Raw genomic sequence first — 23,970 nt, 5'->3', positions numbered from 1 at the left:
GAGAATCACAGAGCTCCACAGGAGATGACCTTGAATGTGTCTCACAAGTCTGTGTTCAAGATGAGCACCGACCATGGATCCAAGCTGCTTTGGGGAAGAGGTGCCATAGTTCTCTGTAACAGAATGGCTGGCCCATCCCCTCAGAAGGAGCACTGTAGGGTATCACAGTCCAGGGAGTCTCTTGGCATGAACAAAACAGGTGAACAAACAGAAGTGAGTTTGCACCAGCAATTTTATTGATAAAGAAGCATTTTGATTGGAACGAAGAGTTTAGCAAAGTATATAAAAATACACGTGTACATAAAATCAGAGGGGGGAGGGATTGATTCAGTGGCTTTTCTGGTGATCCAGAAAAGTTTATCCAATAGTAAAACACAGTTGAAGCAGCCCATCTGGCCTGAGTCCTGGAGAGTAATGAAAGGAGGAGGCTATGGGCAGGGCAGTTGGCATTCAGAGGCCAATGGCTGGCCAAGAGGGGAGGTAAGTAACCTTGTGTCTGTGCTCACTTTAAATCAGTCTGCCCACCTCGCCAGACTAACACAGGGCTTGGGTGAAGTCACCAGGTGTCCCAGGTCACATCCAGGAGGCGTGGCCATGAGGGCAAGTCCCCAGGTGAGTCTGTCAGGCCCCAAGATCCAGAGCTTGCTCCAAGGCACCTACTCTAATACGGCAGGAAGTCCAGCTCTGATGGCCTTGTAGCCAGGTCTAGGTGTGGGACAGTGTGACTTCACTGTCCTCCTGCCTGTTAGCAGTCACAATAGGATTAAGACAGATTCGGGGGTTCTAAGGACAGGCAGGCTCTGACAGGCAGAGATGGAGCTGGGTTTGGGGAAGTCCTAAGAAGGTGTATGTCTAGGAACAGAAGCACTGTGGCGGGAGATGAGGCTGAGGGAGAAGCTGCAGGCCACCGTGGCCCCCAGCATGGAGGGTACAATTAAGCTGGGTAAATCACAGAGATGACATCTTACCGTTGATTTCGTCCCTTCATTCAACAAAACATTGCGTGCAAGCTCATACTGGTTCTCCCCTGAGTGCTGGGCGTGGTTGGGCAAGGCAGACTCCCACCTGAGGCTGAGGCTGGCACTTGCCTGCATGCGGAGCTCTGAAGCAGCTCCTGATCGTTCTGAGCCTCTAGGAGCTCATGCCAGCCGTAAGGCAGGCAGAGGAAAAGCCAGGCCCTGAGTCAGATTTAGCAATAAGGAAGGGTCCTTTCAGTGACCTCAGTAGCCAAGCCAGTGATGATTCCCCAGAGGCAGATACACACACAGGAAGTACTCCACCTGGGGAGGGGCGGGACTATGGGGCTTGGGAGAAAGGCAGCCAGAAGCAGGAGCCTGGGCCCTAGACCTCCCTTCTCTACCCCTAGGCAGAAGGCACCCTTCACTGGAAAGGCTGGTCTGGAGAGCCACGCCCTGAGCTCCTCTGGTCCTCATGCCTGCGGTCATCCTCATCTTCCCACTCTCTGGAAATTTCTGTCCGCTGGTTTTTAGGCTCTTGGTAAGCTGCTCGGTCCCTACAGGACAATGAAGAAAGAAAAGGAAGTTAACCCTCCCTCTTGGTGGGCATGAGGGGGAGTAAACTGTTCCTACTCTTGTCCGCACCCATGAGCTGCCAAGCGACTCTGTTGCAGGCTGCTGACCAAGCGAGTGCGCAGTGAGATCTCCCTACTTGCGAGCTGAGGAGATCGTGGAAAGACTGCGTGCGTTCCAGCCTCCTCTATCTGACCCTCGGCTGGCCATGCGAAGGCCTGCCCCGAGAAGAGAGGCTTCAAACCACAAGCCCAGAGGACAAGTGCAGGACCTCAGCCCACCCTTGGCCGAGTCGCTCATTCCTCAACCACAACTGGGAAAGACTGAAATGCTTTGGTATCCAAAGGCGCTAATGGGCATGCCCAAGGAGCTGGGCTGTGCTCCCTTCCCAGAGGCCACCCACCCCAGCACACTTACGGTCGCACGGTCTCCATTTCTTGAGCTTTGTCATCTTTTTCCCGGCAACAGCAGCAGTAGACGATGACCCCGATGATGATGAGGGCCACAAAGACACCCCCCGCAATGCCCGCATACAGTGCAATGTTCATGGAGGCTGTAAGAGAATGGAACAGCCATACTTCCCGACCTCCAACTCCACCCCTCCCCCAACTCCACCCCTCCCCCAACTCCACCCCTCCCCCAACTCCACCCCTCCCCCAACTCCACCCCTCCCCCAACTCCACCCCTCCCCCAACTCCACCCCTCCCCCAACTCCACCCCTCCCCCAACTCCACCCCTCCCCCAACCCCACCCCTCCCCCAACTCCACCCCTCCCCCAACTCCACCCCTCCCCCAACTCCACCCCTCCCCCAACTCCACCCCTCCCCCAACCCCACCCCTCCCCCAACTCCACCCCTCCCCCAACTCCACCCCTCCCCCAACTCCACCCCTCCCCCAACTCCACCCCTCCCCCAACTCCACCCCTCCCCCAACTCCACCCCTCCCCCAACTCCACCCCTCCCCCAACTCCACCCCTCCCCCAACTCCACCCCTCCCCCAACTCCAGCCCCCACTGCCAAGTCAATAACCGGGTACAGAATACAAAGTCAGGCGGGAGGTGGGGAACCATAGCCCTGGTACAGGGCACGGCAGGCTAGCCCCTCCCCAGCCTCTGGGCAGCTCCAATTCTGCCTGACTAGAGAGCCATGGCTAGAAGTGGCTGGTAACGCACTATGACAGTCATGGCCCTGGAATATTGCAATCAGACAGATCTGAGGACATTCTTTAGGTTAGAAGTACAGACATGAGAGACAGACCCAGAGCATCCTGATATGGGGCTCCCTGGGTTCTCCAAAACCCTTGAGAGTTAGCTCTGCCTGCTTCTGGCTCATGCTTGAGCTAGCTATGGTCTCCCCTCTCCCCACAAAAGGACAATAGGGCTTAAACCAAGATGACGATGACTGGTTCAAGAAGCTTCTCACACTCTCTGAGTGACCACAAGGCAGGCATGGCTGAAGAGGTCTCCAGAGGTCTGTCCCAGGCTCTATTTCCAAAGAACCAGAGGAGCTGGGCTAGCCTTGGGGTGAGAAAAGCCTAGGCCAAGAGTCATCTCTCTAGGGTCACAGCTGCCACCTGGTCTACCTCCAATGGCTTCAAACAGCCATCTCTGGACCTTGTAGCCCTCCCTCCCCACCCTGCTCTTACGAGGTCTGGGTGCCACGGTGATGTTGCAGAACTCTGTGCCCACGTCATTGCTGGAGGTGCAGATGTAGTAACCCGCTGTATCCGCGGAGATGTTCTTCAGAAGCAAGGGCTCGCCTGAGACTGAATGAAGACCAGCATGGTGAAAAGACAGCATTGTGGGGAAGTGTGCACAGCCTCTCGGAGCCAGTCTATCAGTGATGGAGGGAAAACCACCTCTAAGGATGCTGGGGGATCAGCCTGGCAGGCGGGACAACAGTGAAGGGCTTCAAATGCAGTTAAAACCCTGGGTGCCAACTCTGATTTTGCCTATTTATTTGATGTATTTTGCAAATAACTTGTCCTATTTGAATCTATTTCTTCATCTATAATTAGAAGTGATGGCACCTGTGTGACAAGATACTTGTGGGCCTAAGATGAGATATTATTAATAAATATGTGTCCAGTAGAATGCCTGATACAGTAAGTACTTGGGACGCACACACACACACACACACACACACACGCACTCATGCACGCACACGCAGACACACACACACACACACACACACACACACACACACACACACACGAACTCTGGCCAGCTCATGCATGGCAAGACTGGCTCTTGTAGGCCTTGTCCTCCCCACTTCCCAAAGCCATCGAGGTCTATTCCTCTCTTTGGCCACTTCCTTCTCCTGAGGCTGACTCCCAAGGTCCAGCTCTCCAAGTATTGAAGTCCAGCAGTCAAAAGCCCCTTTCGGTTCACCTAAGTAATACTCCCAGTTAAAACTCACCACTGCATCCTAACACAGGGCTTCCCCTTTTACCTTTATAACTGCCATGTGCCATGTCTGTCTCCTTCCAGAGGCAGCCCCTTGTTCCCTTCCAGGATAGATACCACTGTCCCCTCTCCCTTGTTCCCTTCTCCTCTCTCATCCTCTTTCTCCTGTTTTAGTCCCTTACACTGCCCTCTGTCTCTCTAGGACATAAATCTTCTTTGTGCTGAGAACTTGGTGTTGGTGGTCCTGGGCTGATACTTTTCATATACATATACATACACATATACATATACATATACATCATATACATGTACATATGCACATACACATACATTATATATATACACATATATGTGTGTATATATATATATATATGACAGGAAGTGTACACATATGATGTGTGTGGTTCAGGGTATGGGAGGTGTTATGTGAGGCACAGTGTCAGTTTAAACTCTTCCTCCACCCAGTTCTTCAGCAGTGGCTGCCTCATCTGGAAATGAGAGTGAAAGCAGGCAATGTTGAGCCCAGGGACATGGACCAGACAGATGTCCTCACAAAAGAGCTCTCCCTGAACCCATGCTCCAGTGGGTTCAGAGCTGGACAGCCATTGTGTGTGCCCTGTTCTCAGAGATGCTTCATCATAACTGCTCTTCCAAGAGAGGAAACCCCTAACTGCAGTGCCAGCCTCACCAGGACCTTGTGTCACCAGGTGTCACAATCTAGTGACATGTCCCGGTACATGCTCTAAGTTGTCGAGGGACCTGTTGCAACCCTTTAGACATTTCAGAAGCTATCTCTAATCGTCAGTAGCTAGCTCGATGTGTGTGTGTGTGTGTGTGTGTGTGTGTGTGTTTACATGTTCATGTGCACGTGTGTGTACGTGTAAGTATTCATGTACATTTGTATACACATGTGGAGGCAAAGGCTAACCTCAGGTGTTTTGATCTCTTTTCTATCTTGCTTTTTGAGACAGGGTCTCCCGATGGCTCTGGAGCTGACTGACTCAGCTGTTCAAGGGGGGCTCAGTGAGCCCCAGGGTCCTCCTCGTCTCTGCCCACCCCCCATTCCCAGTGCTGGGATTCCAGGCAGGTGCTGCCGTGCCCAGCTTTGCATGGGCTGCTGCTGATCAAACCACGTTCCTCACAATTTCATGCCAAGCAGTTTGCCAACTGAACTGCCTCCCTAGTCCCTGTATTCTGGGCTCTTAATACAGTGGCAAAACTGCAGTCTGGTCCTGCAGTCATGCCAGCTTTCCCTCCGTTGCTTCCCCATGTGCCAAACCAGGGAACAGCCCACCCAAGGTCCGGCCTCCATGCTCTGGGATTGTTGGTCTCTCAAAATTCTCAATGGTGTTTCATCTTTCCAAAATCCTTGTATGGAAGGTAGGCCATGTATTCCCAACTCCAGTTTCACAAGAGAGTTTTATGTTGGTATATGTGCATGCGTGTGTAAACGTGCACACTCATACACACACACACACACACTCACACACACTAATAATAAGTAAATAAATGTTTAAAAAGCAAAACACCTTTGCACTATAATAGCAATGTATGCCTGTGATAAGAATTTATGTATGGCATAAAGCTATCATGTCAACTCGCTTCAAACTAAAAACATTTACGTTCCAATTACAGCTACAAACAAAATGAGGAGAGCCCCTGTCCTCCTGGTGTTTATGAAGGAAGACATACACGGAACAGCGGTGACCTTATGAGTGGTTATGGTTCAAAGTAGAGGTTGTATGTGAACTCATGGTGAAGGGGCAAGAGGTCACCTCTAAAAAATCGCTATAGTCACGGCCCATTGATTTTATTTCCTTCTCTTCCTATCATAAGTATGCTACTTTCTTTATATTCTTTCCTTAAAACTCAAAGCATGTTTTTCTATAAAACGCGACAGCCTTGGATTCTAGAACCTCACACCTGAGTGTTTTCTGGTATACCGTTTACATGTGATATTCATACATGAAACTGGAAGGGGCCCACCCACAAGCGAAGCAAGAATGTAAATCACTGTGGTTGAAGCTTCCTGGACATGGCCTACTTTGTGGGCGTGGCCTACGGATGTCTTGATGTGGTAAGGAGCAGTGGAAACCATGACGGGATTCAGAGTCCCATTTTCTAACCCAATTGGATTTGGTTGTTCTTAAGAGCATTTTGAAGGAACACACTTTACAGAATGCTCTGTATCCCCAGGGACAGGTGTGTTTAGGAGTCCTAGCGCTGGCATCAGAGTCCCCTCCTGAGAGTGCACTGCTCAGCGAGTCAGGTGTCCACAGCACCCCAGGCAGCTCCTAGGCCGCCTTTAGGGGTTGGGTCATGGGGGTTCCTGCCGCATGAGCCAGCACCATCCTTCTCCTAGTCTCTGAAGTAAATCCTATACCCTAGAAACTTCTCTGGGATAAAATTGGGCTCATCCCATGCCACTGATTGGCTTTGATTGAACTGGGGACTCTTAGGCTCTTTTTCCTTCTGGGAAAACTTACTACTGTCTGAAACCCGTTTTCCCGTTGTTGTGGCTCCATCTGGTGGTCAGAACAGGGACTGTGTATGGCCGTCTTCTGTCCCCGCTGAAGCGCCAAGAAACCCTGATGACCCCAAGATGTAGATGTTGAATGAACAGGATCTGCTGTCTCCTCCCACCAACGCCTGTCAGTAAGCTCTGGCTGCCACATCTTATCCCAGGCTCTGGGGCAGACCCATTAGTACTCTCATTACGTCCCTCCGCTGAAGTACTCCTGTTCCTTCCACTCCTGAGCTCTCCTGTGGGAAACCGCCTCTTACTTCAAGGAAGGTAACATTGGCACCGTCTCAGCCTTTGTTGTGTTTTTTGAAGGAGCAGGGAGCTTCCAAGTGACTTACAACTGCAAAGTTAAAACAGGGCTCCCAGGCTCTGCAGGGAACTGTGGGAGCAAGAGGCTTTGAGAACAGCACCCCTACCTCCACCACAGACACAACTGCATGGTAACCAATGCTGTCATACTGTCAATCTGAATGGAAATCACCTAGAGGAGACGCCCCCGGGCCTGCCTAGGAGGAATTCCAGGTCAATCAGCCTCGATCGAGGTCGTGTGGAGATGGCTAGATTATGTTAATTAAGGTGGGAAGACCCACCTTAGCTGTAGGCCATGCCCTCCCTTGGGCTGGAACACTGGACTGAATAAAAAGTAGAAAGTGAACTGTGCACCAGAATTCCTTCCACTATGTCTCTCTCTCTCTCTCTCTCTCTCTCTCTCTCTCTCTCTCTCTCTCTCTCTCCCCCCTAACCCACGTGTCTGTGTATGTCTGTCTCTGTGTCTGTCTGTCTCTCCCTCTGTGTGTGTGTCTGTATGTGTATATGTCTGTCTCTGTCTCTCTGTCTCTCTCCCTCTGTGTGTGTCTGTATGCGGATATGTCTGTCTCTGTGTCTGTCTGTCTGTCTGTCTGTCTCCCTCTGTGTGTGTCTGTATGCGGATATGTCTGTCTCTGTCTGTGTGTTTCCCACTTCCTCTCTTCTTCCTGTGGCCAGGGGCATCGAGCTGCAGTTGCCACAGCTTCCCCACCTTGGAGGACTGTGATCTTAAATTGTGAGTCAAGTCCTTCCTCCCTCGTGCTGCAGACATCAAACCATCTTACCACAGCGGCCATCTTACCACAGCGGCCGTCTTACCACAGCAGCCATCTTACCACAGCAGCCATCTTTCTTGCTGTCACTCCAGGCCCGGATAAAGCCGAGAAGCAAATGTGGCTTTAGCCTCCTTCCATGCCGTCAGGATTCACCCACTTTTAGTCAGTAAAGAGTTAAGTTTTGACCCCTAACAGCTTTTGGTGATGGAAGCGGGGGAGCTGTGACTAGGGTACCCATCTGTGAGCTTCTGGGAGAAGCTCGGTGCTTACAGGGAGAAGTCCAACCTCCTAGGCTGACACACAGGCCCTTCTCCATTTGCCTCACTGTCTTCCCCAGGAATATCACTGCCCATCATTTCTATACAGCCATATTCCCTCAGCCACACTGACACCATGACTCCCACGCTATTTTCCACTCTGAAGGGTCTGCTGAACACAGCTAATAACACCTAGAACTGATTACATCCTTTACTGTGTACCAGGCACCAATCTCTGTGCTTCATGTACTTTGGTTCTCCCTTCACAGTAACAGCACGAGATGAACACTGGTGCTGTGCCCATTCTACAGGCATATAGACTGAGGCAGACATCTTGCCTTACTTGCTCGAAGGGAACACAGCTAGGATTTAAGCCCATGGCTACTCTTCAGCACCTGGTGGAGCTGCAACTCCCACATCACTCTTTGTGAAGAAAGCCAGCCCCCTGCAGCTCATGACCTCACAACCTTCAGCCCTGGACCTCACAGTGCACACTTTGCAAGAGGAAAGTCACACATCACTATGTTCTTAGACAATGAACAGGTAATAAAGGGTTAACAGGTCAACACAGTGGTTAAGCAAGGGTGCCAGGTGATGTCAACAGAAATCTCAGATGTTCAAAACCTGGCCATCCAGGAGCTCGTGAGACGACTGTGTGAGACTCTTGATGCCAAGCCTGATAAGGCCGGGGACTCACATGTTGGGAGAGAAGAGGCTCCTACAAGTTGTCCTCTGGCCTCTCACTGGACTGCTCTCCTGCATATATGCACAACACAAATGCAATTTTATTGTTTAAAAAGTGTTTAAAACTGGTAAACTGGGTTTGAGAGATGGCTCAGTGGTTAAGAACACTGACTGCTCTTCCAGCAGTCCTGAGTTCAATTCCAGCAACCACATGGTGGCTCACAACCATCTATAATGGGATAATGCCCTCTTCTGGTGTGTCTGAAGGGAACAACAGTATACTCACTCACCTACATAATATACCTACATAATATAAATTAATTTAAAAATTTTTGTTTTTTGTTATTTTGTCTTTTTTTGTGCCAGTTACTTTGTTTTTTTTTTTGTTTTGTTGTTTTTGTTTTTGTTGGTTGTTTTGTTTTGTTTTTGGCCTTTTTGTTATTTTGTCTTTTTTGATAAATAAATCTTTTTAAAAAATAAAATAAAATTGGCAAGCCAGAAATGAAGTTATTGTTTGGCCTCTAGATGACTGAGAGACAGCGTGATAATCCACTCGGCTTTGGTGGAAACCCAGAGAGTGTGGGGTATTCATCCACGGGGTTTCCCCGGGGCACTGGATGTTTCACAGGGCTTCCCCGAGACACCTGATGTTCCTCCTGGGCCCAGATCACCTTCACCCACAGGGTTTGCTCTCACCTCCTTACTCCATTTCCACACAGGGAGGACTGAATGACCTCAAAGCTAAAATTAATGGGCGCCTCTCGGTTCACTGGTGCAGCCATGGTAGCTGGTGGGCACTGAGAGCCCACGCGATTTCCACTCCAGCGGCCATAATGGCAGCAGAGTGGTTTACATGGTCCCAGCTCTACCCTTCTCTCCTCTTCTCTCTCCCCTGATACCCTCCTGTATCTAGTTTGTTTCCTGATCAAAAGGTCAAATATTATGTGACCAGTACAAAATGGGTCTCTTGCAACTACAGCTAAATCCGCCATAGCCTGCTGTGTTTGTGGTGGTGTCTGAGATGGACTGGTGTGGACGGGAAACGAGGCTAGAAAGTTCCCCACCTCAAAAGTGAGCTTTAGGCCATAATAATACTTAAAAGAACAAGCCCTGATGTTTCTGCACAGAATGCTTAGCCAGACTCACTTCCTTGAAAGAATGGAGGATGGAGAGAACAGACCTCTTCGGTAGCCTGTGCTGAGCTGCTCTCCAGAGCCCCTGCTGTGAGGTGCACAGGATTTTGTACGGAAAACTAGTGCTCTGAGTGATGGTCCAAGGTAGCTCGAAGGCAGGACTGGGTTAAAAGGACTTCGGTTGGTCAGCCTCTGTCTCTGGCAGCCCTGGGCAGTGAGGTGCTCCTGTGTGTAAGACACACAGCCTTCCCTGCTGCCCAACTCACCTGGCTGGGCTAGTGGCCGCTGCTGGTTCTGGGCATTGTAACTTTTCCAGCTGTACTGTGGGCTCGGAGAGCCCTCTGCAGAATGACATGTCAGTTGGATGTTGTTCCCAATCACTGTCTCCCCTTCGATGCCGCAGTCTGGCTTGGAGGGTGGTACTGTGAAAGAGACCGAAAGAGAGCTGAGTCACAGAGAGACAACTACTGCCCATCCGATGTCTACCCACCCATGTCTTCTTCCACACACACACAGAGGAATGCTTGCAGAGGAACTTATAGCTTGGTGGTGAGATTGATATTATAAAACTAATTCATCCCCAAGATACCTACTGCCATAGCACGCTCTCAAAGGGGCAGCACCACAGGTCGGGCAATACAGCATGCTCCTCCCAGCTAACAGCAACAACTTCCTCAGAAAAGCTGTGACAATTTATCAGAGACCTTCAAGGCTGCTCACCTGTCCTCCTAGAAGGAGGGGCTGGGGAGGGTATTGAACTCTCTCTCACCAGAGATTCCAGGCACTGTATCACACACCAGGGGTCATAGGTAAGTAATCCTGTCCTAATGTCCATAGTCTCGTCTCAAAAGATGCTGGAATGCATGGACTAGGGGGTGCTAATTGAAGTGGGAGTTGTCCATCTATACAGCCACGGAGAATTGTCCAAACTGAGGTGAGATTCCAGCACTGTGGCTCACCCAAGATTTGCATATAAACACACAGTAACCCGCGACTTCCAAGCTGAGCTTCCGTAGAAACACCTATGTTTGCCTTTGGTGTCCTATAGAGTTTGTTTGTATCTCCCTAGGGAAAAGATTGGTTGGTGGCTTCTTGTGCTCTCTGGACTCTTGGGAGTTTAAACCATGATCAACATAGCTGTTATACAAATGGGGAGTGGGGCTACCGGAGCATGCAGAACAGACACTTGTTCTTGGGTTCTGGCAGATGTGGGACTAGAACCAAGGTTTTCTGACTCCAGACCCAGTGCATGCCTTACTGTCCCATGTGAGCTCTTTCTGTTCTTAACTCAGCCAGGATCACCTCATTCCTGAACTCTAAAGTCAGGGGACAGCAAGCCTGTTCTGTAGGGGCCATATGGGATTTGTACACAATATTATCTCCATTTTTTTTTTCTCTTGGAAGCATGTAGAATATATTTGTATTCTTTGAAATCTGCAATGTATTTTGATCATGTCTTTTACCCCCACACCAGTCACTCCCTCTGGACAGCTCCTCCCTCCCTTCTGGTTTTACTAATACCTGAGAACCGTAAGGGTGGGGCGGGTTACGGGCTGGAGGGGGCCAGGGTTTCCTCACCCTCGGTTAGACCTCTCTGTAGCACTTCAGCCTTCTTGGAGCTGTTCTCTGTGGGTCTACCATTGCCCTCTACCCCTACTTTGCTAATAAAATGCAATCAGCACTAGTAGCTAGACAGCAGGGGGGACCGGCAGGCAGTACAGTCCTTCCTGCTGGGTGACGAATGGGACTGAAGACCTGGGAGTGGGCAGTGGAGGCCAAGGAATGCAAAGGAAGAGTTTATAAGCCCCAACAGCCACTGCAAACCATCCACACATGGCTCCCTGGCTTCTCGAGACTCCAAGCCTGTGACTTTCTGTCAGCCTTGTTAATGTCACATTGGGTGGAGTGGGTGACTCGATAGACGTCATTAGGTACCCAGGCTCTGCCTAATAATGCTGGGTACTGCGGTGGCACTCCTGGGTGAGTCAAGGGATCTAGTGGGGGACAAAGGACAACAACGGAACAATGGCAGAGCAGCGGACAGATCTGATGGGGCAGAGAGTGATGACCCAATACATAATATGGGCTGAGACCTGAAGGTCACCGTGGTAAAGGAGGTGACAGGAATTGGAGCAGAGATGAGCACGCCCAACAGGAGCATATGCAAAGGCTCCGAGGCGAGAAGCAGAAAGTATCCATGCGACTCTAGGAAGTATTGTTAGGGGTGAGGAAGGGAGAGCACACAGTTGGGGAAGTTGTCACTAACGTCCTTCGACCCTTCTACCTTTGTCACACGCCATCTTGGATGGCTTGCTTCTTCAGTTCAGGAACATGGCCACCCATCTTGAATTTTAACGCCAGTCTTAGCCCACCTGGAAGTTGCTGGAGCAACTGCCCCTTACTCCTCTCTTCCAGTGCAGCAGCTGCATAATCTCTTCTTGGAAACAGACAGGCTGTTATCAGGAGTGCCTCACATCTGCCGGCACAGTTGGGCCAGCCAGGTAGAGGGTTCCCACAGGACACAATAGAGGCACACCCGACTCACCAAACGAAACCCAAGCTCCTGAGGATCAAAGCCAAGCCTGCACAAGAAGGTGAGCAGAACACCTGCCAGGGGTTGGCACTTTCCAGTCCTCTGCACTTCCTGATAGCCCTGGGGGCGGCTCTGGAGGGGCAGGGGAGGCAAACCTACCCTCTGGGTATTCCTGCTGTGGTTCTTTCCCTCCTGGGCCCCACAGCAGAACCTTGCAACCCTTAGGTAGCCAACCTCACCCTCAGGCATGCCTTTAGCAGGAGGCACAGCGGCAAACTCCCACATCTCCCATCAGACTAAGAGGTGGAGTAGTAGAGGGTCCCCTGAGCTAGTTTGTGTTTGGTTGGTTGGTTGGTTGTGGGGGGGCGTTACAGACAGAAGTGGGAAGGAAAGTGCCAGAGACCATCCGCTGAAGCATAAAAGGCCAATGGGCACGTTTGAAAACTAGCGCCTACTCCACTCTTTGGGTGTGGCCTGAGCGGAACTCCAGAAACTGCCTGCCTGGTGCTGGTCAGCAAGGGAGATCTGCATTCAAGGGTTCTAGGTCAGATCTTGTGCTCCAGGCCCTTGCTCTAAACTGTAGACCCTGTGTCAGGCACACACACTCCTACCCTCTCTCTCCAGATCTCCAGACCCCAAGTCAGTCTAGTTTAAAGAGCCCCACACGCAGCAGCCAAGAGTACTGTGAGGGAGCGGGTACTCACAAGGGAAGGGGTCTTGTTCTCAGTGACCTGTTTTACAAACAGAAGATTGCCTGAATAATTACTAGGGGAGCAGCCACGGAGGGTCGGAGGGGTTGTGTTAGGCTTCAAAGCCTGTCGGATGCCGGCTGTTCCCTTTAAAGACGTCAGGGGGCGCCGGAGACCAGAACAAGAATTCCACACCTGCCGCGCAGGCTGGTGAGTCTTCTGACTTCGTGGCTTACTGGAGGTGAGCTAGATAAGGCTAGCTCCCAGAGGCTAAAACCAGGGGCTTCCTGCTAGCCTCCTCAGAATGAGGCGCCCCGTATCATTAAAGCCTTTCTTCTTAAAAAAAAAAATCACCCAGTTATAGAGACACCGAGAAAGAAAACTTTTCACAAAGAACATCACTGGGTTTATTAAATGTAGGATAAAATGCTTTTTTTAAAAGCAAAAGATTGGTTTCAACGAATTCCCTATTCTTAGATTAAACTTGTAACCTTCAGTTTTCAGGTTAATCTGTTTTTTTTGTTTTTTTTTTTTTTTTTTGGTTCTATTTTTCGGAGCTGGGGACCGAACCCAGGGCCTTGCGCTTCCTAGGCAAGCGCTCTACCACTAATCTGTTTGTTTTTAAAAGAAGGTGGTCCTTGACGTAAAGACCCGAATTTGGTTGGAGGACCAGAAGAATCAGGTTTCAGATTTATACTGATTCTTGCCATTTGCTTGAAATTCTCTGGCAAAAACGACAGACAAGGTATTTCAAGAACTCAAATTTTATATGAGTCCGTGTATACATAATCCTTATATGTATATATAATGTGCGTATGGTTTGTATATATACCTGTACACAAAGTGAGCTAAAGGGGTATATTGTAGTATCGCTTGTTCAAATAGAAACTAACAAAAAGCATTGAAACCCGAGGTGTTCACGGAGCCTTGTCAAGAAGCAATTTGCTAAGTGCTTTATAATATCACACGTCTTCAAAGGAAAGAGGAACGTGGATGAGTGTGTGGAGAACATGGGCGAAGTTTAAGACGCCTGCCTGCATTACCATTGGCTGCCACATGGTGGCGCGATGGGACGAGGTCTTGCCTCTTCTTTAGGCAGCATTAGTTGATACCACAGGGTATCTGACACACTATAATGCTTTCTATAAGTCCAACAACTACCATACACAATTTAAAAGAAATTCTGCCACGTAGTGTAAAGGGAAAAAAGGAGAAACGATCCGTTGTTTTAATGTACAGAGTTGCTGCCTCCCAAAAGTGGGACCACTGCTTATAACTGCACATAGACCAGGTACTCATTAAAATGTGCCCAGAAACTGGTTTTGAGGCAATTATTTCCTTCCTATGGGCCTCATCTACTCAGAATCTGGAGCAGACGAGTTTCCTCATCTTTCCAAAACTATAAATTCCAACAAATTCTCCCATGAAAAGGAATCCCGTTGGTTGGCGACTGCACCTTTGTTTGAAGAGGCGGAGGGGAAGCGGGGGTGGGGGGGGTTTACTGTGCTGTGGAGCTGAGTTGAGAGCAGGGAAAGTCACCTATGAGAGTCCCGATCGGCCCTGTGAGTGCCACACACCGAGAATCTGTGTACTGCTTGGGGAGCCCCTTCCCTTCTCTTGAGTAATGAGTTTGAAGCTGGGGAGGGGAATGAGCAACAGGATGGAGGGATGACTCCAGCCACCGTCTCTGCCCTCAGAAACAACCTGCTATTCACTGAGAACCGGGAGAGCATTTGGCTCCAGAGGGAGAGGTGGAACCAAGGCTCTGATGCCGACAGCACGCCTCTGCCCACCCTCCTCTGACAGAAAAACACAGAGACACTCACCGAGGACTAAGAGGCGGACTCGAGACCTGGAGGTGACATCCTGGTCTGACATCAGTGAGACAGAGCACTCGTAGGTGCCATTGTCATCCATGGTCAGCTGGTCGATGGTGATAGAGGCGTTCGACAGCTCGGCATCGTTAGATATTCTCACGCGGTTCTCGTAACGGCTCCCATAGGTGTATTTCTTCGTCTCAAAAGTCCAGGTGGCCACTTTTTCCTGAAAGAGGAAAGATCTGCCAGACCCTGGCGCGGCCCTGCCCTGACTCAGTCTTCTTCCCCCAGAACCAACCAATAGCATGTCAAACAGAAGGGCAGTACCTATGGGCAGATTTCTTTTATTAGCTAGCTAGATAACTCTAGACTTTAAAGATTGACTTTTAAGTGAAAGTTTTAGGGGCCGGGGTGGTAGTTTAGTTGGTATACTTGCCTACTGCACACAAAGGCCCGGATTTGACCCCTAATACCGTGTAAACTTGGTGTTGTGCGTTGGTGATCATCCCAGCATTCCAGAGGTGATGGGGGCGGGGGAGAGGGGGAAGTTCAAAGTCTCCCTTGGCTAATGCAGCAAGTTCTAAGCCAATTTGGGATGCATGAGGACTGGAAGGACAGCAAGAAGCAGCACAGAAGCACAGGGATACCCAAGAGCCCAGAGGCACTCAGCCTGGAATACCAGTGTGTGAACAAGGTCCGCTCGGATCCCAACACTCAGACGTGTAAGCAGTGGTTTATCCTCCCTCCCTCCCTCCCTTCATCCAACACTTGCAGAGCACCGCCGAAGGCCGGGAACCATACTAGGTAACCGGTGAGTTCCAAGCTCACCTAATTGTGACTATTGCTGCCCTTGGAGTTTGTCTATTTATTTATCCATTGGTGGTGATGGGGCAGCATATCAATGACTTATACACAGACACAGACCAGACGGCCTCAGTCCAATGCTCACCCTGCTGCTGAGTGTCCTTGAGCAACAAGCTGGGCTGCTCTGAGACTCTTTTCTCCACTACAGAACGGAGATGCTGATGACAACACATGCGGGCCTGGCAAGGTGTCTGCCTCGGCTAGCCATTACGACAGTCCAGCATACAACTCATGAGTTGTCCCCTCAAAGACAATGAGTCTGCAAACCAGCCAACCAGGGTATCTCGAGATTAGAAGACCCTAGCCACTTGGGGGAGGATTCCTACAAAGGGTGATAGCTTCACTGACTCTTGAAAAGCAGCTGTGAATTAATCAGGTAAATAGCTAGAAGGCTTGGAGCAGGGGGCTGGAGAGATGGCTCAGCCGTTAAGAACACTGACTGCTCTTCCAGAGGTCCTGAGTTCAAATCCCTGCAGCCACATGGTGGCTCACAACTATCTGTAATGGGGATCCGATGCCCTCTTCTGGTGTGTCTGAAGACAGCGACAGTGTACTCATATACATAACATAAATACTTAAATTAAAAATTAAAAAAAGAGAGAGAGAGAGAGAAGACTGGGGCAGGGTGTGTAATGTGTTGAACATTGGAGGCAAAGGAAAGAAACCAAAAAGCAGTGTCAAACCCAAGTGGCACAGTGTGAGTGAGTGACAGATTAGCAAGAGCAGAGCCTGGGCAATAAAGGCCATAACTGCTACTTAGGATGTTTGTTATTGTGCTGCGTACTGTTCCAAGGACTGGGTATCTGTCATCTCATTTAACCGGCATACTCCAGTGCTATCTGTCATCTCATTTAACCGTAAGTAGACTTTACGATCACATCTTCTTACAGGGAGGAAACCCGGGAGACGCCACGAGTTGACATGTTTAAGTGACTAGCAGGGCTGAGATGATCCTGTCTGAGCCAAAGCACTGCAGATTCTACTGGGTCACATCTGAGACACTGTGCAACACTAAGTAGTTCACAGTTCACCTTCAAAGCAGTAACTAACGTGCGTTAGCTTTTCATTGATGCTGCTTGGTTCGGTTTGGTTTGGTTTCCAATGTGGATGTGGACTGAACCTCGGTCCTTCCACATGCTAGGCAAGGGCTCTACAGTCCAGGAGTGTCCCTGACCCCAGAATTCTGCATTTTGGAGGATTAGCTCCTTTTCTAAAGAACAGGTTAAGAGGTAACCAGGAGGGCTGGAGAGATAGCTCAGTGGGTAAAGACACTTGCCACCAAACCTGACGATCTGAGTTCAAATCCCAGGAAAGAGGGAACGGATTCCCACAAAGCTGCCATCTGACTTCTATATACTCACCCTGATAAATAAATGAAATCCTTAATTTAAAAAAAGTGGAAAAACCATGATTGCTGTCAAATCGGGTTGTGGCAGCACAGAGACAAAAATGAGTTGGAAGGGCTAAAAGATAGAAGTGGGGGGGGGGGTTGACATAAAATTAGGGGTGGGACCGAGACGCAGAGTTAGAGAGCAGCTAATCTCAGATTTAGGGTTTAGTCATGCATGTTTGCCTTCCCAACAGAGTTAGCTCCTGAGGAGAGTGCTTTAAACAAAAAGTATGTGTTCTGTTTACAAGCAGGATGCTTGACAGGTCTATGAGACACCAAGGTGGAGGGATTCAGCATGGTCAGACGGGACAGCGGAATCTCACTGAAAGAGACAGGCAAGGAGTTAGGCTCGAGGAAGCAAGGAAATCACGTGTTCTCATGGCAGCTGTGTCTCCCCTGTTAGATGGCCTCTTTGGCCTCTTTGTGGTGAAACACACTGGGAGATGTAGTTAACTTCTCCTGCTGTGTCAGAGACTAGGGCGCCAGTGCTCTTCCTCACTGTCGTCCATTCACATCTACAGAGGGGTGGGTTCTCCAAAGCCCCTGCTCCTTTATCATATCATGTGCATGGCGGCCTTGACCCTCCCCCAACTTGTGGGCTTTTCAAGAGGATCATAAGAAGAAATATCCTAAAAGCAAAATCTAGTCCACTGTGGTTTAAGGGGAAAAGGGGGCTACATTGTCCCAATGAATAGGTGGTCCACTTCTTGAACATTCACAAAACTGCTGTATTTCTACACACAGAACCCAGTGGCTACTCCCTCCAACATTCAGGTCGGCCCACTCCAGTCTCTCTTGGGGGTTCACGCTTTGCCCTGGTAAATGAACTTCTGTTTTAACTGTACGTGTCTCTTGGCTGAGTCCTTTCTTTTGAGGACAGAACTAAGAAGAGACTTTCAGCTGGTAATATGTCTGGGGAATGAAAGTTTGGAAGTCAGTGGCATACAGGTGTTCACCGAGATGTAGGCTAGACATGGGCTCCAAGCAAATGCCAAGTACCCAAGTTATTCAAAGATCAAATAAGGCTCAGAAAGACAAGGGGGAAAGTCAAGCCAAGGTCCCCCAAAGCCAAGAAGTAGAGCTCTAAGAAGGAAAAGTAGTTGCTATTGGGAAATGCTGGTGATTTCAAGAGTGTTAGGAGAGAAGACGGGTGAGATGGGCAGAGAAGAAAACATGGAGACGCTGTGCGGGGTCTGGGTCCTGAGCATGCAGAGCCTGTCTGCTGTGGGTCGCCCTGGTGCTGTTTGAATCTGAAGTTAATTTTACTTCCTCAAGAGTGGCTACCCTGATGAGTTCATGTTCTCAGGTGATCTCACTGAACCTTCTCCCCATTCTAACTGTTCAAATAAAGGCTAGAGCTGATGATTGGGCAGTGGAAGGGAAAGGTGGGACAGATGGTCTCAGAGAGAGAGGAGAGAGAGAAGAAGGGAGGAAGAGGAAGAGGAGGGAAGATGGAGCAGAACTACATGACCGGGAGAGGCCACAAGTAGCAAGGGGTCTCACAACTGGGGAATAAATTAGTATAGTGATAGATCTGCCCAATCTAGGCATATAGCTTATAAATATAATAACTGGTTGTGGGTTTTGCACAGGCTTGTTTCGGTAAGAAACCACCGTAACACCTTTCCAGTTAGAACAAGGCGTTCCAGTTTTCCAACAGACTCTGCCCAGGTTAGGGCACATGGTGTAGCTATTGGAGGCCCAGGCGCCTTCAGCTGGATAGCCCTGTGCAAGACACAAGCTGTCCACCCACACCTGATAGCCCTGATAGCCCTGATCGGGTGCATAGCCCACAGGGAATGCCTGGCTCATTCAAGGAGGCAAGGCTGAGGGCAGGGTGGTATCTAGGCTTAGGAACAGTCCATAGGTACCCAGCTCTTTCCTGACCCTTGGCTGGCTCTGCCTGGGTTTCCCACCTCATAACACCCTCTCATCAAAGATATCATTCCTGGATCTCTTCCTGACCACAGCACCTCCTGGGACTCACAAAAAAACAATGCTTTTCTCTGCATTTGTTTTTAGTCTCAAGGATGCTGCCTCACATCCATTTGGAAGTAGAGTACCCAGCAGTCAATAAATAACCGTAGTCTATGTCGGCACTGAGAATCAGTCAGCCATAGACATTGTCCTGGCTTGCTGGAGGCATCTGGAAGGAGGTGCAGGGCCCTTCAGTTCCCTCAGGCTGAAGCTCAAGACAGCAGCAGGAGAATGGGTTTTTCCCTCTGGGGGCAGACAGGATAGGCGTCTGTGGCCCATCAGGACCCTCGGTACATAAAGATAAGACTGAGTCCTTTGTCAGACCTGTCACCCAGGAGTCCTGCCATTCTCTGTCAGAGAAAAGGCTAAAGCCTCTTTCTCCATACGTGGCTGGGGAACCTGATGATTATCTCCAGCAGATATGTTATTAAAAGTTTCTTTCCCTAAAGGTTATACTGCAGAAAGGAGACCAAGGGCGAGTCGTGGTAGCAAGAGGCTATAAAGCTATTTTTCTCCTGGTTTCAACCCTATCATGTTTTGTTTTAACCTGTGGTGGACAAAGTGCTGGTCAGTTTCATGTCAACTTGACACGAGCTAGAGTCATTGGGATGAGTGAGGGGCTCTCAACCCAGAAACGCCTCTGTAAGACCTGCCTGCAGGCAGACCCAGAGAGCATTTTCTTGACTGGTGATAGATGCACAAAGGCTCCCCACTGTGAGTGACCTCATCCCTGGGCTGGTGGTCCTGGGTGCTGTGAGAAAGCAGGCTGAGCAAGCCAGGGAAGCAAGCATCTCTCCAGGGCCTCACAGTAGGCATTTCTCCATGACTTCAGTTCCTGCACCCAGGTTCCTATCTTAAGTTTCTGCCTTTACTTCCTTTGACCATGGCCTACCGTGCAGAAGTATAAACGAGAAAAACCTTCCCTCTCTAAATCTCTTTGTGGTAATGGTATTTTATCAGAGCATTAGAATCCTAACTAAGATAATTTAAAAAAAATACAAATATAACAGATAGTTAAAGTATAAAACCTTAACATTGTTCCATGGTTTCTGTATGACTGACCATCTTAACTGTGTACAAGTTCACGGAGGTGTACAGAGTTTGGGACTGGGGTTTAAACTAGCCATTGGATGGCTTTGTTTGTAAGTTAATTAGAATACATCAATTTTATTTTTAAAGAATTTTGGGGGGAGTTATGGGGACTGGAATCAAACTGGGGCTCTTTCTGGCTTTTACCTCCCGAGTATGGGGGTACCCTCCACCACCTCTGTGGTGAGTGTTAGCATTTTAAAAGAAGGCCTGACTTAAAAGTGCAGATGGATGCTCCATGTGATCGCAAATGTGATACGTTTCTCACTTATCAAGTCACTGGTTATCAGACAGTTTGAGCATATGCTGAGAAAATGGGTGGACACTACTGTGGGTGAGAATGAAGACTGGCGACACGTCTAATGAAAGTAACACAGACGTTCCGTTCATTCATTCATTATTTGTTTCAGGACCTTGTGAATATATATCATATATATATCACATATAATGACGATTGGGTTTACTGTGGCAGCAAAACATAGGAAACAAACCAATGGTGTATATGTCCATAAACATATATACATAATTTTCATAAAATATTTTCAAAAATAAGACTCGATATCTTCAGATCACTGCAAGAATGCTCAGAGGAATTTTGCGGCCGTATGAAACCTTGTCAGGGCATGCGAGCAGCTGTCTCCAAGACCGGGACAGGGAGGAACCCCAGTGCCACAGCTCAGCGCTAGAGCGCAGGATCAGATCCCAAGGCCCTGGGTTTGAACCTCAACCCAGAGAGAGGAAAGAGGAAGTGAGGCAAGGAAGGCTTTAAGGTACGGGCCTGTCAGGAGATCAGGTGACAATCATGACCCACGATATCCCGTTCACCCTGGAGTCCTACCGTTTGACTTCTGAGAAGCTTATCCCACTGAATGAATCCCTGTCGGTCTGAAACAGGAGTGCTGTAGATGCATGGGAGGGTGACACTCTTTCCTCGAGCAGCCCGAAGAACGTCCTGTGTGGTTTCCACAGTAATAGCATCAGCAGCCACCCAGACTGGAAAGAAAGGAGAATAAATGGCGCGCTCGCACGTACCCACCCACGCAGTGTCTTTGAACCACTGCAAGAATGTTCGGAGGAGTTCTGTGGCCCTAGAAAACTACCGCAGCAGCAACCTGGTCAGCACATGCTAGCAGCTGTCTCCAAGACCAGGACAGGGAGGAAGTCAAGTGCCGTGGTCTGAGTCTTCCTACCCTGAGGTGTCCCGAAGACTTTATCTGCCTTTGATGGCTCCCTGGCTTTCCATCTCAGCTATCCGCTGGGCCGTTGTGCAGACTGCTCTAAGCCCCAGTGTTCCCACCAGTTATTGGGGAAATGAAGTTTTACTTCATACCAAGCACAGAAAGATCTTGGGAAATGCCTTTCTGTCGTAACCATGATTTGTGTATTTACTTACCTAGCGAATATTAATGGAACACTTGCTTATCAGAGAGAAATTCATGAGCAAGATTAAATCAAAGTAAAAGAGAATATCCCTAGGGGGCATTTTATTTATCAGAAGTAATTATTAGAAAAGAGTTTAAAAAAAAAAACCCACAGTTCCACCATTCCCTCCCACAGTCTCCTTCCTTAGTGTTAGCGCCATCTGAATCTGGGTGGTCTGTAAGTATGGTGTGAGGGCATTCCATAGCTCCCACGCTAACTCATGTGACAGAATATGCTTTGCCTTGTCCTCTTCCAATGCTACTCTGGTGTGCTGGCTAATACTTGGTGAGGAAGCTCAGCATACGCGCTCGCGCGCGCGCGCGCGCGCGCACACACACACACACACACACACACACACACACACGCAGAAGAGCTAAGAAAATGAAGAGAAAGCTTCTGAGAGGCCAAGGTGTCTCACAAAAGGAGTTGTGATGGTTTAGATAAGAATGGGGCCCCTTAGGCTCATACATTTGAATATTTAGTCACCAGGGAGTGGAACTCTTTGATAGGATTAGAAAAATTAGGAGGCGTAGCCTTGTTGGAGGAAGTGTTCCACTGGGGATGGGCTTTAAGGTTTCAAAAAGCCCATGTCAGGCACAGGTTCTCTCTCTCTCTTTCCCTCCCCAACCCCTGACAATTGCTCTAGTGCCTACCCTCATGACACATGACACTATGACACCATGCTCCTAGCTATGATGGTCATGGACTAACTCTGGGAAACTGTAAGCGAGCCCCCAGTTAAATGCTTTGTTTCATGGGAATTGTCTTGGTCATGGTATCTCCTCTTCATGCAATACAGTGACTAAGACAGGGGTCAACTGCTCAGAAGTCAATGATCTGTTAATAAAGGGACTCAGGACCAAGACTGACAGCAGCTAGATGTAGGAACGTGAAGATGACCTTGACATGAGCAGATGGAGTGGAGAGGTGGGGATGGAACTTAAATGGAAGACAAAGTGGAACAAGAATAAGGAACAAGTAGACAACCTTTCTAGAAAGGACGTGAGTACGTTATAGCTAAAATAAACATTAGGACCAAGACAGGTTTGTGTCTTTAGGGGGCTCTATTTGATGACTTAAAAATACTTTGAGGCTGTTTGTTGAAAAGAATGAGTCAGAAGAGAATGGAGTTAGCAGGGTGGTAGGAAGAGAAAGCCTTAGAAAGGACCGCAAGCCACCCATCTACTGTGCTAAAGGCACAGATGAGTTGGTAGACTTGGGGGTAGCAGTCTGAACAAAGTTTGCTCTGAGGGTTCCTGAGAGGATGTTGTGTCACAAGGAATGAAAGCATCCTGCTAAAAGTAGCCTTCTGTCACCTAGCTCTGAAGTCACCACTGCAAAACGTGGGCATCTGTCAGATTAACAAGGTGTGCTGCTTAGTTTTAACGTCAATTTGGCATACCCCAGAATCACGGGGGAAGAGTCATCATTGAGAAATTGTCTACATCCATTTTGACTGTGGTATATCTGTGAGGAACTGTCTTGATTGCTCGTTGAGGTAGGAAGACAAAGTCCACTGTGAGTGACACCATTCCCTAGGCTGAGGGGCCTTGAATTGCGTAAAAGCAGAGGCAGTAAACTGTACAGGCCAGCAAGAACATAGTTATTCTCTCTTAACTCGTGAATGTTGATATGATGTGACTATTTGCTTGAGTCCTGCCTTGACTTCTCCAAAATGATGGGACGTAACTTGGCATTATAACCCTTCCCTTGTTGCTTTTTGTCAGGATATTTGTGAGAATAACAGAAATAAAACAAGAGCACAGGATTTTTTTTTTTTTGAGGATGCAAATTCCTAGGAATGGAGCTATTCATACTTCGGTGTTCAGTGAGAGCCAACTGCCCTGACATAGTGAGCACTGCCCAACAAGGGAGCTGGGTGACGAGAGCTCCTGGGTCTTCTTTGTGAAATCAGAGAAATAGATACTGGGGGATTTAAAAAAAAAAAAGTTTCTAAAAGCCAGCCTTCTCCTTGGCATTCGTAAATTCCTGGCATAGTTGGAGCAGGGGATAACAGTGCCCCATTGCCAGACATCACCCTGAAGTCATCCAAACACTGTCTTCTTTGGTATCTGAAGCCTGCCCCTGAGCTGTTTCCTACATGGCCATGGCTCACCATGGCTCCTCCATGTCACCAGAGGTCTCTCCACTTTCATCTATCAGAAAGCACATTCATTGTCATTAGGAGTAAGGCATCCTTCACCAGGTGGCGAGTTTCTAGAAAGGGCCTCTGCTATCTTCTAGGTCCCAGCCCCAGCTTACATCCTGTTCAGAGCGCACGATTATATGATGTTCCCTGGGTGCCTAGTAGTAGTCATGACAACTGCCATTGATCTTTACCTCACCTCTTGCCCGGACCCATTTCCCTGGAGCCTTGTCCTCAAGGTGACCATTCTCCATGACCTGAATAAGGATTCTTCCTTGTCTTACATGTGAGCAGTCTATTACAACAGCTGCCACTGGTGGAGTTCAGGTAGCACAGTCCCTCCCATCAACCAGTTCTCGCCACCAAATCAAAGAGAACTAACTCATTGAGCCATTCTTTCCGAATTCAGCTGTCCACTCACTCAGGACTA

At 49.0% G+C, this 23,970-nt stretch overlaps 1 protein-coding gene across 2 annotated transcripts in view; it reads right to left on the bottom strand.

Moving 5' to 3' along the window:
• Nucleotides 1-214: 214 nt before the first annotated feature.
• Gpa33 (glycoprotein A33) overlaps nucleotides 215-23,970 on the bottom strand; it is a 37,270-nt gene continuing 13,514 nt past the window's right edge. Inside the window, exons 2-7 of one of the 2 annotated variants that reach the window (XM_087581266.1) lie at nucleotides 20,811-20,965; nucleotides 14,662-14,878; nucleotides 9,880-10,035; nucleotides 3,174-3,293; nucleotides 1,947-2,082; nucleotides 215-1,513 (exon numbers count right to left, since the gene is read on the bottom strand). In XM_087581266.1, coding sequence (XP_087437392.1) covers nucleotides 1,381-1,513; nucleotides 1,947-2,082; nucleotides 3,174-3,293; nucleotides 9,880-10,035; nucleotides 14,662-14,878; nucleotides 20,811-20,965 — 917 coding nt within the window. In that variant the 3' untranslated portion in view covers nucleotides 215-1,380. 2 annotated transcript variants of the gene reach the window in all.

This window comes from Rattus norvegicus, chromosome 13 (genome assembly GCF_021556685.1).
Source record: "Rattus norvegicus strain SHRSP/BbbUtx chromosome 13, alternate assembly SHRSP_T2T, whole genome shotgun sequence".
Lineage (NCBI taxonomy): Eukaryota > Metazoa > Chordata > Mammalia > Rodentia > Muridae > Rattus > Rattus norvegicus.
The sequence above is the reverse complement of the archived record's forward strand: the minus strand, read 5'-3'. Positions and strand labels throughout refer to the sequence as shown.